This window comes from Onychomys torridus, chromosome 18, assembly GCF_903995425.1.
Source record: "Onychomys torridus chromosome 18, mOncTor1.1, whole genome shotgun sequence".
Classification (NCBI taxonomy): domain Eukaryota; kingdom Metazoa; phylum Chordata; class Mammalia; order Rodentia; family Cricetidae; genus Onychomys; species Onychomys torridus.
This window is the reverse complement of record NC_050460.1, coordinates 66148309-66162424: the sequence shown is the minus strand read 5'-3', so window position 1 is coordinate 66162424 and position 14116 is coordinate 66148309. Positions and strand designations below refer to the sequence as shown.

The 14116-nt window shown below is 55.3% G+C and overlaps 1 protein-coding gene across 1 annotated transcript in view; it reads right to left on the bottom strand.

The window, feature by feature from the left end:
- The window catches only part of Tnxb (tenascin XB), a 54065-nt gene extending 43178 nt beyond the window's left edge, over positions 1–10887 (bottom strand). The window contains exons 1-5 of the mRNA XM_036167838.1: positions 10501–10887; positions 8460–10205; positions 7945–8060; positions 2838–2994; positions 2454–2717 (exon numbers count right to left, since the gene is read on the bottom strand). Coding sequence (XP_036023731.1) covers positions 2454–2717; positions 2838–2994; positions 7945–8060; positions 8460–10205; positions 10501–10876 — 2659 coding nt within the window. The 5' untranslated portion in view covers positions 10877–10887. The remainder of the gene's footprint in view (positions 1–2453; positions 2718–2837; positions 2995–7944; positions 8061–8459; positions 10206–10500) is intronic.
- Positions 10888–14116: the final 3229 nt, after the last annotated feature.

Here is a 14116-nt window from a genome sequence, read left to right as displayed (position 1 = left end):
CCACGAGCCTCCCCACTGGTGGTGTCTGCCTTCCATTAGTGTGGCAGTGAGAGGCCTGGAAGAGAGGAAGGGGCAGTGGTGTTAGGAAGAAAGGGGGTGGTGGGCAGTAAGAGAAAGTAGAGGGTGTGAGGGTGGACGTCCCGTTCCGGTGGCATCTGGGCCCTATGGAGGAAGAAGAGGTCCACCCCGACCCTGCAGCCGCAAAGCACCCTGTCCCTGGGCCAGGCATCAGTCCTGTGGGAGAGACCAGCTGGAGGGGGGCCACGTCTGGGAAAGCAGTTCAGGAAACCGTGGTTTCAAGCCCCCCCCCCCCACTATCCACACACGCTGCCTGCCGGCTTTCAAGGCCACCCTCAAGCAATTCTGCTGCATCCCTTCAAGGTCAAAGCCAAACTGTGGGAAATAACCACAGACCACAGGCTTCAGGCACCCTCACCGCAGTGAGTCAAAGTGGGAATCTCTGGTTTCAATCCCACCCACCGAAAGTGCAGGGCAAATCTCTGCAAATGCCAAAGTCTCCTGCAGCCTGCGTCGAAGGTGTGCAAGCTGCAGATCAGCCGTGTGTGTGGCTCTACACAAAACTATAAACTTGCCAAAAACATTATGAGATGGTGGTTTTAGGTTGTTTTTTTTTTTTTCAATAAAGGAAAACTCAAGTGTAAGTCTGAACCTTGCGGATAATATCGCGTCCCTTTGTCAAGACTGTTGGACTTGCCTGACTACAACAGACATTGCCAAAGAGCTTGGGAACCCAGGTGTGAGCCAGGGAGCCCCACAAACCAGGTCAATTTGGCTTTAGTTATCCTCAGGAGAATGCCAGGACCTTGGGATATGGTGGCTTTTGGGACACTGGAGGGCAGCTTCTGAGGTAGTGTTCTACAGCTGGCCAGGAAGGCTGGGAGGGGGAAGGGTGTGGTGAGGGGTTGAGGCCTAAGCAGTGAGACAGTAGGAAGGAGTAAGTAGCTGCAACCTGGAAGGCAGGTGATGCTGGACAGGGGGTGGGCAGTCCAGGGCCCCAGCCCACACTACCTGTGGTGGTGATGAAGGCGTAGGACTTGGAAGTCTGCCCTGCCCGCACCCCATGGACCTCCACGTGGTAAGTAGTGCCAGGCCTGAGGTTGGGCAAGCGGACAGTGCGTTCTGAGCCATCCACAATCAGCTCCCCGCTGGGGCCCTTGGCGGGTGGCAGTGGCCGCCAGCGCAACACCACGCGCTCGAACTGACCCCGGAGCCCGTCGAGGGACACGATCAACGAGCCGTCGGCTGCACTGCCCAGCACCTCAGGCTTCGGGTGACGCGCTGTGGTCACCAGGTGTGCACCATCGGATGCTGGGCCCACGTCTCCCTGGTCCGATTCCCGCTTCCTGGTGCTCTGGGTGGGACTAGCGGTGGGGTGGGGAGGGCGTGGCTGGGGTGCCGGGGCACCTGCCGTCTGGCGGTGCCTCAGGAACTCATAGATGTGACGCGCCACCGACGTGTAAGTCTGGTTGGCGCGCAGTGGGTAGCCGTGGGCCCGCAGGTGACGCTCCAGGTCCTGTACTGTGCCGCGGAAGCGGCCCAGTTCAGCCGTCAGGTTACCCCACGGCCGACGGGGAGGCTGGGGCAGGCTGGGCCGGGGATGCCACTCCGCGCTCCCCTCTGTGGGCCGCAAGGGCCGGGAGGGCCGCGGAGGCCGGGGACGGGGGTTCGGGGGCGGGGCTGGGGGGTGCACCTCCGGGTAACCGTAGTGGCCTGGTGCTGCCGAGTGAGAAAGGGGGAGGGGACATCAGGTCAGTGTCAGCTCCCCCCACCGGATGCTCCTCCTCGCCACCGCGGATCCCCCGCTCCCCAGCCAGGGGCGAGGCCTCTTCCCTGAGCCCCAGCCCCACCTAGAAAGAGAAATAAATGTCCCCAGCCCCACCCATTCCTTTGCCCTCCAAGCCTGCCACTGCTGGTGCCCTAGAAGGAAAAGAGGCCAGTGGGCGGGCGGGGCGTGTATCTGATGGAGAGAACGGGAAAGCGGAATGAAAATGTAAGCTACTCCGAAGAGGGCGTCGCCGTGTCCCAGGAAAAAGAAAATCCGGCTGGGCATCTGTTAAGAAACCTTGAGGGTTGGCGGACAACGGCTGCTAGGAAACCCAACCCCAGGCAATGTCGGTCCCAAAGTCAGCAAGATGGTGACCTGTGACCACAAGACCAAACTGTCCACTACCCATATTAGGATGAAAGATCTGCTATACACTGCTTCCCTCCCAGGGGCAGTCCCACCCACGGTCTAACCTGCTAGCTTCCTATAGGACTCACTCCAAGCACCTAAGGGCTGTCTCCCCAGTGCCTTTAGACTAAATAGAGCAGGGCTGTAGCAGGTGTTCTGAGACTACCACAACCATCTGTGACCCTCCAGCCTGGGCCCCCGAGGAGAGGGCTCCCAGCCTTGGAAACCCGGCTCTTCCCTAACACACCAAGTGCCATACCTGTGTTTGCCCTGATGGAAGCGGGGTAGCTGACTGCACGGCCTCGTTCTGCGGTGACGGTCACCACATACTCCACGCCTGGCATCAGGTCGGTTAGCTGAGTCCTGTCTGCCTCAGGGGGAACTTCCAGCCGCACCCTTTGGTTGCCAGCACTGACATAGGACACCACAAATCGGTCCACCTCGGCCTGGGGGCGCAGCCAGCTGAGATCCAGTGTGGTTGGAGTCACAGCTACCACGCGGAGGTCCTGAGGACCATCGATCACTAGCAGGGTGAGACAGAGGACGGCTCAGGAGGGAACCCACTCTGCTCTGGGGCAGCCCCCACGCCCAGCAGATCTCCTGTCAAATCCAGATGTCTTGTCCCCACAGCCCCAGCTCTCACTGGTAGTGATGGTCTTAGAGGCAGGAGGACCCCAGCTGGTCCCTCGTAGAGCACGGACAGTGACCTGGTAGTCCTGACCAGGGGCCAGTCCTCTCTGGTCATAGGCTGAGGCGGAGCTGGGCACCCGAGCTGTGAACGGGGGACTCGCCCCCTCAGTCTGCAAGAGAGTACCAGGCACATCAGAATGGGACTCTCTTCCTTGCTTCCCAGGCCCTTCTCTGTAACAATTCCAAATGGTATCAACACAGGACAGTGTGGGATTTGGCCCTATACAAGCTGGGGAGCATGGACGGGAACCACGAGATGCCTGGAGCCTCGCCCTGGCCGGTGGCTTCTCTCCGTGGTATGTGTCCATCAGTTCACTCGACCCTCTGTGAGAAGGGTTCTACCAACCCTACTTGACAGGTAAGGACTGCGGGCTCAGAAAGACCGTGTCCTGGCAGGGTGCACACCGGCAGAGCAGAAAGATTGGAGAGGTGGCTCACTGTTCCTGCAAGGATCTAAGTTCAGTTCCCAGCACCCACACGGGGCAGCTTACAACCATCTAACTCTAGCTCCAAGGTATCCAACACCTCTGACCTCTTCAGGCCTCTCCATTTGTGTGCACATATCCACACACAAACACACAGACAGATGATTATACATAAAATAATTTTTTTAAAAGATTTACTTTTTATTATTTATACAGTATTCTGCCTGCATATAAGCCTGCAGGCCAGAAGAGGGCACCAGATCTCATTACAGACGGTTGTGAGCCACCATGTGGTTGCTGGGAATTGAACTCAGGACTTCTGGAAGAGCAGCCAGTACCCTTACTTAACCACTGAGCCATCTCTCCACCCCCCCCCCCACAAATAGTTTTCTTATGAAAGCTTGGGCTGACCAAGGCATGGTGGCTCACGCCTTTAATCCCAGCACTTGGTAGGCAAAGGCAGGTAGATCTAGATCTAACCCTGGTTGTAGAACTCACTCTGTAGACCAGGGTGGCCTCAAATTCACGGAGATCTGCCTGCCTCTGCCTCCTGAGTGCTGGGATTAAAGGTGTGTGCCACCACACCAGGTGATAAATCTTTAAAAATATCAAAATAGGCCGGGCGGTGGTGGTGCACGCCTTTAATCCCAGCACTCGGGAGGCAGAGGCAGGGGGATCTCTGTGAGTTTGAGGCCAGCCTGGTCTCCAAAGCAAGTTCCAGGAAAGGCGCAAAGCTACACAGAGAACACAGAGAAACCCTGTCTTGAAAAAGAAAAAAAAAAAAAAAAAAAAGCAGAGAGGCTTGAACTCAGGCAGTGTGTCCCCCGGCTCCCCTCTCACGTGCAATCCCCGCTTATCTGCCAGAATTCTCCCTGACCCAGGTTTCCCTCTAGTTTCCCTGGTGACTCCTACACACACTCTTTCAGAACAGCCAAAGAAGAGCAGGGATGTCCTGCGCCCCCTCCTCTTTCCCGAATCTGCTTAGCTGGCCCTGGGGGTATCTCGGCCTGTGTGTGACTGGGTGTCCCTATAGACATTTTCTTGTCTCTTCAGCAGCCATACACACCCATTAAAGCAAGGCCCACCTGCTGAAAGTTCTAACAGCACATTTCCTGAACGCTGTTCACACTTGCCACCACACTGTGTGTTGGAGACTCAAAAAATAAGATACCATCCCTGTCATGCGGTTGGGCATAACCTAGTAGCCAAATGTAGACCTCTCCCTTCCCAATCTCTATGTGTGGTAAATACTCACCAGAAAAAAAATAAACAAACAAACAAAAAATCCCCAAAAAAACTTCTCCTTTGGGTGAGTGTTTAAGGTCATGAGATTATGTGGGGTGACCCTGCAGGCCCCCAGAGTGCCAGCTGCTGCTGGGCACATGGGAGGGCTGGACATCTGTGAGCACTGTAACAGCCATACATTGTGTGGGGTTGCCTAGCAAGGATAGCCGCGGAGGACGCTCTGTACTGCTTAGCTATGTTGGCCATGGTAGGGACACCTCCATTTAGCCAAATGGGGTTGGAAATTTTGAAAGGAACTGTCCTAAACCAAAAAAGCATAGTAAATACCAAAGTAAAAAACCAGATGAGAAGCCACGTGGAGGTTTGGGGTGAGGATGAACTGAAGCTGTGACACTCCTTGCTGGGTGGAAAGGTTCCCCTGGGTACAGAGAAGCCTGCCCTGCTCCTGCAGTTCCAACTCTGCGGGGCCTTGGGGGACCTTCACCCAGCACATGTGACATCCACCCACTTCCCGTAGTCCCCCCATTCTGTCTCTCCTTCTAGTATACGCCCCAATGTTGCGATCTTTCACTAAAGCAACCCCATCCTGAATTCTTCTTTCTTTGGATCAACCTGTTTCTTGGTTCCTCCCTGGAAGTCCCCGTGCCAGCCTCGCCCACACTGCCCAGCCCTGTCTTGAGGGTCTGAGGCAGGCTTTCTGGCTAGACGTTTGCAGCTGGCACTGTTCCCTGGTAAAGCTTGGCTCCCTCGTTGCTTGTTCCTGGTGACTGTTTAACTTGAGTCTCGGTCTCAGCCTCAGGGTCCCACAGGGAAAGTCTAGCTTGGATGATCCCCAGAGAGGACCTAGCTCTCATCTCCCCTTTCACTCCAGGACACCCAAGAAAAAGTCTTCTGAGGTCCAGGTCTGTGTCCCAGTGAGCACTGGACACAGCCCAGTTTCCTGGCCGCAGAGAACACTCCATCAAAGAACACCCAACGATCTCTGACTAGCATCCAGGAGCCTCAGGTCACACTCTCTCTCTCACCTTGTAGAAGAGAGGGGACAGTCCTAGAGCTTGAGGCCATGAGTATGAACGAGAAGAATTTTTGTCCCAACGAGTCCCCGACACCTCCCACATCTCTCACTCCAATCCTGAGATGGAAGTAGCAACTCATGTGACAGTATTTCAGCAAGCTCCCCGGTGACACTGACACCCATGTCCTGGAACACTGAACGCACTTTGAGAGCCACTGAGTCACAGGAGGAAGGGGGAGTCCTGAGTTCTGAAAATGGAGTGTGCGCTTTGCTGGGGATGTTGGTCGGGTTCTGAGAGAGAAGTGTTTCTGGGCGGGAAAAGCTGCCAGGAACGAGGAAGAGACAGGGTGTGATGAAGATGGTGGGGTGACAGAGAGCTGTAGAACAGGATCCATGTCAGCCGATGGACAGAGCAAAAGGCTCAGACCCGAGTCACCGCAAAAAGCAAATAAAGATGTCTGAGGGATGAGCATGGACCGAGTGTCTGATTAGGGACCAGTTTACAGGAACTTTCTCACATACAGCCTCACAGAGGACCTGGAAGGGTCCCATGCCCAGAGCAGAGGTGAAGGGCTGAGAGCCAAGCCTGGTGCAGACCAGCTTATACCACCCTGCTCAGAACAAAGGCCAAGCAAAAGCCATACCCCTCGACAACACCCAAAGATGGGGCTGCGTGTGTTTGGAGCAGGAGACAACACAGCCTGAAGGCCTCTCTTATCTCAACTGTTTATTTTATTTCTCCTTATCCTGAAGGTTCATAGGAAAATTCCTTCCAAAAGTCCCACCCTCCAGATTAGAGCTATGTAAATAATGTACACATGCGAGAGAGTGGGAGAGACACTTCATGAAATGTTAGCTGGCTTGTTGTACTGTCAGGCGGCCAGCGGTCATTTTTTCTCTTCTCTAGTTGCCAAATTCTTGTCTCCTGATTAAATTATTTTTATATAAAAATGTAGAGAGGAGAAGGGGGAGGTTATCTTGGTTGTGCCACAGTGCAGGAACTGGTGCTTGGGATACAGCTGGAGACTTTCCTGTGGGACCTGCCCTGGGGTGGGGATGACAGCCAGCACTCTGCCGTCCCTCTGTCCCAGGGCCTTCAGAAGCTTTAGGGCTGGGGAGTATGCCTGTCTGGAGTTTTCCCTGGACTGGTGGACACAAGTGTGGCGTTGTCTACCATTTGTGGGATGATGTGGGAAAGGTCAGGTGACTGAGAAGTGGAAGAAGTATCCATGTACCCTGAGTCCCATCTGGGTAGAGAACAGTCCCCGAGGAGGGGCCACAGGCTTTGTCCTCACTACGCTCCCAAATGTTTGAAGAACAAGTCAGAGGTGGAGAAAGAATGCTTGGAGAAGCAGACAGGGCTGGAGACAAGCTCAGGGACTCGGAATTATTGTGACAGCCCAGACAGCTTGGCCTAAACCAGTAAAGATGACATTGAACAGAGCCTAAGCAAAGCCTATATATAGACTGCAGAGGGGAGCGGGCAGTGAATGCTGCCTACCATCCTAACTTCCCTTCCTCTCCTCCCTTCCTCCCTTCCTTCCTTTCTGCTTGCTTGTCTATAATTCCTTTCCTTTTTTTCTTTTTCTTTCTTTCTTTTTTTTTCTAGACAAGGTTTCTTTGTGTAGCCTTGCCTGTCTTGGAGCTTAGCTTTGTAGATCAGGCTGGTCTGGAACTCACAAAGATCCACCTGCCTCTGCCTCCTGGGTGCTGGGATTAAAGGCACGCGCTACCACACCTGGAGTGCTTATCTATACTTTCTAAAGGTTTTGGCTCTGGGCCTCTGAGATTTGCACTGAAAAGATACTTAAACAAACAGGATCAAAAACACTGGCAGTTTGTGTGACTACAGGTTAATATACAGTGACTCTGAGGAAATGTCAGTGGGTCCAGAGTGGGCAGTGCGTCTCCAGAGTGGGCAATGGGTCTCCCCGTCTTGGGAAGCATGTACAAAGAGGCAGGAGGCATAGAAAATTGAAAATCTGAAAACAAAGCATTAGGGAGGAAGGAAGAGGATGAGGGTCTGCCTGAGATGAGGTGGTAGCTGAGCACTCCAAGCATGGGGCACATGGAGACCACCATGGACCCCAGATGCTGGTGCCCAGCCAATGCAAATGGATGTGTGTAGGACGGGGGCTGACTTGAACTCAGCCACAAAGACTAACAGCAATGGTCACTGTGCACTGAGCAGCCAGGGGTTGTGAGCTCACCATCATCAATACCCTAGTTGCCCGGACCAGTGCTAAGGCCTCTGTGCCAGGCTGGGGCAGGGTAAGAAGGCATTAGAGCCGACCCAGACATGTGACTTCTTGCATGATGTGAGCCCTCCCCTCCCCCTTATGCTGCCCAACCAACCTCCCGCTTGCTCTTCTCACCATGGGGATAAACTGGATTTCGTAGGCATCCACAGGACCAGGAGCCCGGGTCCACTCCGTCCGGACTGTTGTCTCCTCCAGAAGATGCATCCTCATGTTCTGGATGGCTGGTACCTCTGCCCAGAATAGAGTAGGAAAAGCTAATTGATTAGCTGGGGGCAGAGCCACGGCTCCCCACTCACTCAGGGTCACACATCTTTGTACCCACTGCCCAAACTCAGGTTGGGGAACACTGGAAAAGGCCCAAAAAGGGCCTGGGCGTGTCCCTCAACTTCTCCCATGTCCTGAACATAAAAACTCTTTAGAGACAACCCTCTGCTCAGAGATCTAAAGGTCAGATCTAAACATCCACTGGCATGTGCTTGTGGTTCCACTGTGGGGTCCTTCTGACTGCTCCCACTGTACAAAGAACAACTAACTCCCTCTGTTCTTTCTCTAGGCCCCTAGGCTTCAGGTCTCTGCAAGCCTGAATCCCTATCCCCGCTCCAATGTATGGGAGAAGGCACCCGGCTCACCTTCCCCGCAGTCATCTCCAGCATAGCCATCTTGACAGACGCATCTGCCCTGGAGACACTCTCCCCTGCCGCGACAGTCACCTGGGCATATCTGGATGGCACAGTCTGGACCTCGGAAACCCTCAACACACACACATTGGCCTGCGTGGCACAGTTCCCGCGGCCCACAGCCCTCGGGACAGGCGCTGGCGGGAGGCTCTTCTTGGCCACAGTCCTCTCCACCATAGCCGGCGTAGCACCGGCACACTCCCTGCACACAGCGCCCACGGCCACGACAATCAGCTGGGCAGGTGCGCGTGGCACAGGCAGGCCCGGTGTAGCCTGGGTCGCACACACAGCGCCCGTCGTCACAGCGGCCGCGCCGGTTGCAGTCCGCGGGGCAGGTGCGGATGCTGCAGTCTTCGCCCGCGTAGCCGGCGTGGCACAAGCACAAGCCGTCCTGGCACACGCCTTGCTGGCTGCAGTCGCGAGGGCACCGTCGCACGCCACAGTCCTCGCCCGTGTAGCCGTCGTCGCAGACGCAGAGCCCGTCCAGGCACCGGCCGCGGCCCCTGCAGCCGCTCGGACAGCTGCGTGTGGCGCAGTCTTCGCCCGAGTAGCCTGCGTTACACACGCACACACCGTCCTCACAGCGGCCGCGGCCGCGGCAGTCCCCAGGGCACCGACGGCTCCCGCAGTCCTCGCCAGCGAAGCCCAGATTGCACACGCAGCGGCCGTCCACGCAGCGCCCGCGCCCGCGACAGTCCCCGGGGCAGGCGCGCGTGCCACAGTCCCGGCCTGTGTACCCGGGCCAGCACACGCAGCGGCCGTTCTCGCAGCTCCCCCGGCCGCGACAGTCCCCGGGACAGCTGCGCACCCCGCAGTCCTCGCCGCTGTAGCCCGCGTGGCACACGCACACGCCACCCTCGCAGCGCCCTCGGCCCCTGCAGTCCCGGGGGCAGGCGCGCGCGCCGCAGTCCGCCCCTGTGTACCCGGGCCAGCACACGCAGCGGCCGTCCTCGCAGTGGCCCCTTTGGTTACAGTCCCCGGGGCAGCTCTGCACGCCGCAGTCGTCGCCGCTGTAGCCTGCGTCACAGATGCATTCCCCGTCCTCGCAGCGGCCACGGCCACGGCAGTCACGCGGGCACGTCCGCGTGCTGCAGTCTTCGCCGGAGTACCCGGGCCAGCACACGCAGCGGCCGTCCACGCAGCGGCCTCCCTCGCCACAGTCCCATGGGCAGCTCCGCACGCTGCAGTCCTCACCCGAGTAGCCTGGGTTGCACACGCAGCGGCCGTCCTCACAGCGGCCCCTCTGGCTGCAGCCCCGGGGACAGCTCCGCACCCCGCAGTCCTCACCCGAGTAGCCTGGGTTGCACACGCAGCGGCCGTCCTCACAGCGGCCCCTCTGATTGCAGTTGCGAGGGCAGGAGCGCTGGCTGCAGTCGGGGCCCGAGAAGCCAGCGCGACACACACACACACCCTGCACGCAGCGCCCGCGGCCCTGACAGTCTCCGGGGCAAGAGGGCCAGCTACAACTGGGGCCGCTGTAGCCGGGGAAGCACACACAGCGTCCTCGGACGCAGCGACCCTGGTCGTTGCAGTCATCGGGACAGGTCCTGGAGGCTGGGGCCGGGGACGAGGTGGGCGTCTTGGTGTCTGTAGGGTCTGAGCAGGTGGGGCCACCCCAGCCAGGCTCGCAGGAACAGGCGCAGCGGCTCAGGTCAAAGACACCATGGAGGCTGCAGAGGCTGCGCACATCGGTCTGGCCTGGTGCAGGAAGAAGCAGCGAGACCCAGCCCGGATTAGTGCCGGTGGCCAGTCTAGTTTCAGAAGGCCATTTTAACTCCTAGTTGCTTAGCATACATGCCCCCTCGGGAGTGTTTGGGTTGACTCCAGTCATCTCCACTCTTCAAGTTGCACCCTTCACTGCACCCTCACCTCCAAGGAGTGGGAGATGGCACATTTCCTCCTTCAAACCAAGATCCTTATGTCAGCCTAGGCACCCCTCTCATCCCGATCCACTTCTCCCTTCCTCTTTGCCACGCCCGCCATCACTGCTCACCCGTGCCAGCCTGCGCGGCAGCCGTGGGACAGCACCCTCCTGAGCAGTGATCCTTGAGTCCCTTCACCAGCTCCTCCAGGATCTCCAGCCGGACCTTCAGGGCCTGCACCTCTGAAGCAGGCACCGGGGGTTCAGCGCCCGGCGGACAGCCACAGCCGGCTGAGGGGGGCAGGTTGATGCGGTGGGTGAATACCACCTGCTTCTCCCCTCCTTCCACAGTGTGCTCATACAGCTGAGAAGAAGGGCCCCCTGGCTGGGGAGGGGGCCGAGGGGCTGGGAGGGTCATATTGGGCCGCGGAGAGAAGGGGCCTGCTCTGGCTGTGCCAAAAAGCACCAGGAGAGTCAGGATAGAGGTCAGGGTCCATTGAGCTGGCATCGTTGGGGAAGCTGAAGGGAGAGAGGGCTAGTGTGAGAACTGACCCAGCAAGGAGACCAAAGTCAGTTTCCTTCATCCCCAGCGCATCAGCAGAACACCTTCAGGCAACAATCTCAACTCGCAGGCAGATGAGAAGCCAAGCCTGAAGGACAGACAGGTCTGTGTCACTTTCTAAGTCATTTGCTCACCCTGTCTTCCCTACTTAACTGGTTCGGCTCCCGCATCCTACTCCATACCCCACACTGGTTTCCTGTTTGTTCCACAAACCAGCCTCAGGTCCCCTGGGTCCCCTCTGTCTAGAATGCTCTTTCCTTGACTCCCACAGCTGACCTCTTACAGTTCTGCCCTTAACTGGCATAACTCAGGAAAGGCATCTTTATGCTGGGCGGAGCAGCTGGGTCCCCACCCCTCCCAATCACGATGGCCTGGACATGTGTGTGTGTGTGTGTGTGTGTGTGTGTGTGTGTGTGTGTGTGTGTGTTTTGTTTTTTGTTTTGTTTTGGAGTTGAGGATCGAACCCCAGGCCTTACACTTGCTAGGCAAGTGCTCTACCACTGAGCTAAATCCCCAACCCCATGTATTTGTTTTTATCTGTCTCCCACCACTAAAAGAGAGAACAGAGACCTCACTTTTCCTGGCTCTGCCACAGGTACTTAGCAGGGACATTGATTGGATAAAGACCACACTAAACACACCTGTGCCAAGGGAGTCTAGCAGATGGGGTCAAGGCCTCCTATCAAGGCTGGACGAGGCCACCCAGTAGGTGGGAAAGGGTCTCCAGAGCTCTAATACCTCCAATTAAAGACTACACTTCTTCCTCAGAACTGTCAAATACCAGAGTCACAAAAGTGCCAGGGCACTCGGGCGGAGGAGGACTCAGGAGGAGCCGCGTATATGCAGTCAGTTGATTCATAACTAAGATACGACGGCACTTAGAGAGAGAACAGGTAGGGCTGGAGGCATGGCTAGGGGCTTAAGAGAACTTACTGCTCCTGCAGGGGACCTGGGCTGGGTTCAGTTTCCAGCACCCACATGGGGGCTCACAACCCTCTCTAACTCCAGTTCCAGGGGATCCGATGCCCTCTTCTGACCTTTACAGACACTGCACACAACTGATACACAGACATACATGCAGCCACAACACTCATACACATGAAATAAAACAATAACTAAATCAAATAAATAAATAATGCTCCATCAGTTAAAGAGCCACACAGGGAAAAGAGAAAGGATTGGTCCCTACCTTATATCCAAATACAGAAACTACTGAGGTGGATCATAGTCTTGAATACAAAAGGGAAAGCCAAGGTTCCCATAGCAACATAAAGGAAAACATGGGAAGAGATCTTTTTGACTGGAGTAAGTTCAAATTGCTTAAGTGGGGCACACAAAACCTAACCACGGAAGAATGGACACAGCAGACACAGTGGGCCTTGCTGGAAGTGATAACTCCACTCCCTGACTTACTTCCTCCGTGTTGAGGATGGAACATGCTGGGCAGAGGCTCTACCACGGAGCTGTGTGTCTAGCTCAAGAATTGAAAACAGCTGGTCCCCAAATGACATCAGTAAGAAAACAGGACAATTCACAGACTGTGAGAAGCATGTGAGGTAAACATGAACAAGAGAGTAAGAGAGAGAGAGAGAGAGAGAGAGAGAGAGAGAGAGAGAGAGAGAGAGACCCACACAGAGGCTGGGGTGATGGGTCCGCTCAGCACCTGCGTGAGAGCTAGACACTATGGTGCATGCCTGTAAGTGCAGTGCTGCGGAGATGGGGCAGGACAGCAAGTCTGGAACAGCATGTGAGCTCCAGGTTCAGGACCCTGTCTCAAAGAATAAGGAGCTCTGGCCTCCATGCACACACCAACACACACATACACATACAATCTAAGAGAGTGAGCTGCTCTTGCAGAGAACCCGAATTAGGTTCCCGCATCTATGTTCCCAGCCGCTCGCAACTGCCTGTAACTCCAGCCCTAGGGGATCAGATGCTCTCTTCTGGATTCTGGGCAACTGCACTCCTGTGCACACGCACAAACACAACAATAAACAAATAAACCTGGGTCCTCTGCAAGAGCAACCATTGCTCCTAACCTCTGAGCTGTTTTGTTTTGTCTTTTCCTAAACTGGTGTCCTTTTGATAAAGGATCTTACTATGTAGTCTAGGATGATCTTAAACTTTCAATCCTCCTGCCTCAGCCTCCCACATTTTGTGATGACAGGAACACACCACCACACATTGCTGGCTGGTCACAAGGTTTATTTACATTAACTGAAATGCAACTCAATTGGAAATATGATGGCAGAGACAGAGCAGAATATCACACAACAGGAAAACCTTCCTCTTTGCTACACATGGTGTGAGTGAATTCCATGCACATGCCAAGCAAAGGAAACCACACACAGAAAGATGTTGTCTAAATGATATTATTTATGCGAGTCACATGAACAGCAGAGCTAATCTGTGCTCTTAGGAGATAGGATGGGATTACAGTTAGGGATACTATAGACTAGAGGAGACACAGGGGAGATTCCTGGGACATCCAGTACCTTGATGAACTGTACACACAGGACTTGTGTGTCAGTGTCTGAGAGCTATACCCTGTGATTAAAAACAAATCTTTGCCTGACATCACACACCTCCAGCCACCACACTTCACTACACTTTCTATTCCCATTTCCCTAGTTTACATGCACGCCTCAATCCACTCCAACTGGCTTCCCCACCACCTTCAAAATCATCCAACTCCCCCTGCGGTCTCCTACAAAATCTAAGTGATGTCTGTCTTCATCCTAACTCAGCTTCTCTCAAAAGCAATGATACGTTGGCCACCTGTTCCATTTTGAAACAGTTTGTGATGTCCAATATGCCAGGATGGGTTCCGGGGATTGAACTCAGGTCATCAGCCTTGGCAGCAAGCACCTTTACCCACTGAGCCACCCCACCATCCATCCCACCACTGGTCTTCATGAAATACTTCACTTTCCGTGTTCCTTACTCAACCCGAACCTCTGTATATACAGTCACCCCTGTGGAGCATGCTTGCTCCTCACTGCGTTCTTTGAGACCCCACCTCACATCACCCAAAGAAGCCTTCTTGACCAGGCTGGGGCCCCACCATATCACAGTCCACACAGTTCTTGCTTGTACTACTTATGATGGTCTGTGATCATGTCTGAAAGAGAGGGACTGTTGCTTTCTTGCCTCTCAAGCTCCTTGTCAGACATCAAGGTCACGGAG